Genomic DNA, 4,191 nt, shown 5'->3' on the forward strand with positions numbered 1-4,191 from the left:
GGGGGTGCGCGTACGTATAAGCTCGTTCTTCTCGTTGGGAGGTGGTAAATTCCGCTTCCCACTGAAATCTGCGCTGCTGCTGTTAAATGGTCAGAGAGAGAGAGAAGAGGGTGGGGGAATGATAGTTATTTACGAAATGGCCGTAAAACAGATAATTATTGTCCACTGAGTTTCTTTTTCTTTCTCTCCCTCCCCTTCTCGTACGCGAAATCGCGTTTATAAACAGTAGCCTGACAAATCATCGATCGAGAATTGGAAAGGATGAAAGGAATCGTGATGATAAAAGAAAGAAAGAAAGGAAAGAAAGGAAAGAAAAAGCAGTGGTGGGCCCGATGGTGGTGCACGAGGGAAGAAATAAGCGGTAAAAGGGGTAGGAGAAGGGGTAGGCGAAACAGGGGGGTGGAGCGAGCGAGAGGGAGGGAGAGAGGAGTCATTATTATTGTTCAGGTTTCTTTTTCTTCTTCACTTTCAGAATGAGGGTGGCACGGCTATTACTGTGCTACGTACTTCTCGAAGACTACAGTACCAATCTCGGCGGGGCTACAATTACCAGCGACGCCGCGCGCCAGGACGCCTCTGCGACGAATCCTACGTTATCAGGTACATACCCGTACATATACGTATATATATATATATATATATATATGTATATACATATATCGGTTGCTTTTTTCTTTTCTTTTCTCTCTCTCTCTCTTCGAATCTAATCTAGAAGAAACAAGAGGCGATTTCCTCGAATTATCGAACGATTAATTAGGAAGATGGATGATGGAGCGAATGGTTGTTATGCGGCGATCTCGATCAAAACTCTTTTTCATTTGCAATTTCGATGTTTACGATTTCGCCGATGTGCGAAATTAATTTCGCGCCCCTAATTACGCGAATCGAATCGCGAATTACAACTATTATTGTGGTGGCGAAACGTGTACCGAAACGATTTCGCAGGATTCCGACCCGCGTGTACATCGTTGATAACTAACTCGGTCCGAATTCCGAAAACTGATGATGACTCCGTTGCCCGACCGCGGCAATTATCCTCGAGAATTATTCTCCTTCTCTTTTTATTCTTGTTTCCTCTCTTCCTTTTTTCGTTCCTTCTTTTTTTCTCTTTTTTTATTTTCTCGAATTCGAGGACCGAGTGACAGAGATGCTCGAACTCTCGTCCAAGCAGGTACGCACGCACGTCAAAGGGTTTAATTACCGCGGCGACTTGGCTCGGTGGATGGACGGTGCTCGGCTCGGTTCGGATCACCTAATCGCGGTTTTTCATCGGTGGCTTCGGTTTCATCCTATTGCCCGCCGCGACGTTGCTTTTATTTCGTGCCACGGAACCGGATCACAGTTTTTTGTCGTGTGTTATCAGCGACGAGCTCGTCCTGCTCGTATTTTACAGGACTAATCGTCACCTGCGCATATATATATGGCAATATACGTATTTTATTCATGAACGAGAAAATGAAAAGAAAAAGAAAACGTAGGAACGTTTCCTTCCTCGTATAATATTAATTTCGTATGCTGGTCGACAAAGAGAGAATAAAAAATCAATATATATATATATATGATGTATCTTTTCGATCGTAATCTCGATGACAATGGCTCTTTGTTTCGGGAGAATTGATCATCCGCGCGATCTGGATTACTTAACCCTTTTAAACGAATGGAAACGAAATTAGAACGGAATTAACAAACGGATGAGAACGGATTATCGTTCGATCGTTCGATGGAACGGTTTTTGTTCATCGACTCGATAACTTCGAAATTACGGCAACAATCGATTTCATTCCGCCGAGAAGTTGGAGGAACAGGTTCCGATTCAAAGGATATATGTACGTTAAATTTAATTTAAACTTTGTCAGGCTTTAACGACGTCTCGGTCGTCGCGTCGCCACGTTGAGAACGAAGTTTCATTACGCGAGAAGAGAGAGAGAGAGAGAGAGAGAATCGCACAACGCGTTTCAAAAAACTTGTCTTTAATACGCGTCTCAATTTTAACGTCGCATCATCGGTGAAGAGAGCCATCTTCGATCTGATTCGGGAACTTCGGTCGATTAGCGGGTTGGGCGGGGGGAGAAGAACGGTGCGAAATCGGATAAAGTGGTTAGCGATCATACGTATCCGTCGTGGAACTGGGATAACGCGTTAGCTCGGAGGTTTGCGCACCGTTAAACGAGCGTAATATCCTTCGCGACTAAGGTATAAGGGAAAGGCGATAAGACGGAAAAGGATAAAAATCCGCAAAAGAGAATAATCTACGTCGAATCGAAAATAGACGGTGGCGCCGCCGTTGAGAATCTTCCGAATCTCGCGTTCTCGAGTCTCGGACTCGTTGAAAACAGCGTGGGAAAGGAGAAAGTTTACGGGCGGCGCGTACATCGAAGAAAGGAAAGAAAGCCGCGAATAACGACGACGACGACGACGGTGTCCCTGAAGTTGAAGTAGCTCCACTCGGGCTCCACTCTTGCTGCTAGGGGCCCTAGGTTACTTCACCAAGTTTTTCCCTTTGAGGATGAAAGATATTAATTAAACTGTCACAGACACGGTGAGCGGCGGAGAGCTTCCAACTTTATTTCACCGCTTACAAGTTTACCGTTTAAGCAGTTGTCGCGCATGCGCAGATCTTATCCCATCGCGGAATTACGAACGCCAACTGACCACCTATTCTCCTAATTTCAATCTCCACGTTTGTTCCACTCGTACGAACGCGTCAAAATTACTCAAGAAGCGAACAGGTGTCGTTCATGTTTCTCCCTTCCTTTTCGAGAGAGATTATTCTATCCGCGTGAGAATTGGATCGTGGCTCGATCCTCGTTGTTGAAGGGGGGAACAGCATAATAATATCAGGGTGGAATTAGCATAACCCGTCTAATATCGAAGGCATTCGTGTGGCTCGCGTTAGAGAGACAACGAGATCGGCGTTAATTAGCGACAGGTAATGCGGACGCACGTGACCACGCGTGCTAGGTATGCGCGCGGGATTCGACGGTTTGGCGCGTCTTAAGCCCCGAGCCTCGTGCCACGTGCCACGCGTGGAATAATATGCGCGTAACTTGAGGTCGGGCGAGCCCTCGCATACCCGAATACATCGCGCAGTAAAGTTTTAAACGCAATTTTCGTGTTCGCGCTCGCACGCTGATCTCGCTCCTCGCTGGAATAGTTGCCGAAGTTTGAGGTTACGTAGTCGTCTTTTACCAACTCCCGCGAATTCCCGCTTCTTTTGTCTTCTTCCTCGACTCGGCTCGTCGAAAATTCCACGTTCGACGCGATTTTTCGAAAACTCGAGGACAACTCGTGCAACGTGCGGCGGATGGAAGGAGCACGGCGAAATTAGATTTTCGGATGAACGCCCCCGCGAACCTGCTCTCGCACACCTTGCATACTTTCCACCAACGCGCCCACCAACTTCCCATTCTTCTTCGCCCTTCCTTCGTTTATACCACCCACCTCTCCCTTCGCCCCTCGTTCCTGAAACGGATTCAACGGCTTGGAACGCGCTAATATTTCCTACTCCCTGGATCCCGAAAACGATCCCGATTTCAATCCGTTCGCTCCGCGCAACGGCGGCACCAAGCGTTTACTCGCGAATTTTCCGTCCTCCAAACTTTTTAATAAACCTTTTTTCCCCCTCTCCCTTCCTGCGATGCAAGAATCGTCTATCCAGGACGTATTAAAGGAAGAGGAAGCGTGACGAGAATAACGCGCGTCCAAGTATTCGCCCACGTACATATATATATATATATATATATATACATAAAGCGCAGTTAGGAAACCTTCGTGTCCCGCATGTGCGATCTTACTAATTTCCGGCAGGATCGAAACCTGTCGTGGGAAGGGAGGAGAAGGAGGAGGAGGAGGAGGAGGATGGTGGTTGGTTGGCAGATCCTGGGGACACGGGCGCGAATTCGATTAATTAAAGTACGAATTCGTGGGAAATGGAATTATCGCGGCGTTAGTCGTCGTTGACGGTGGCTACTCCTACCCGCCCATCTCCCTTTAACCGGAAGAAGAGCCAGAGGCTAAAGGGTCGAACCGTGCCCCTTCCTCTTCTTAACGAAAATCCGTGACGAGAGAAGAAGGTGGAGGACGATGTAATATCTTGAACGCCGTTCGAACGAGAGAAGAAACAGAGGGAGAGAGAGAAAGAGCGACATGGGGAGAGCGAGAAAGAGGAGAGGGGAAATGAGAGAGAGAGAG

The 4,191-nt window shown here is 47.3% G+C and overlaps 1 protein-coding gene across 1 annotated transcript in view; it reads left to right on the forward strand.

Moving 5' to 3' along the window:
- Positions 1-440: 440 nt before the first annotated feature.
- The window catches only part of LOC102673529 (lachesin-like), a 26,235-nt gene continuing 22,484 nt past the window's right edge, over positions 441-4,191 (forward strand). Inside the window, exon 1 of the mRNA XM_006620611.2 lies at positions 441-600. Coding sequence (XP_006620674.1) covers positions 474-600 — 127 coding nt within the window. The 5' untranslated portion in view covers positions 441-473. The remainder of the gene's footprint in view (positions 601-4,191) is intronic.

The sequence above is a fragment of the Apis dorsata genome, unplaced genomic scaffold (assembly GCF_000469605.1).
Source record: "Apis dorsata unplaced genomic scaffold, Apis dorsata 1.3 scaffold_524, whole genome shotgun sequence".
Taxonomy (NCBI): Eukaryota; Metazoa; Arthropoda; class Insecta; order Hymenoptera; family Apidae; genus Apis; species Apis dorsata.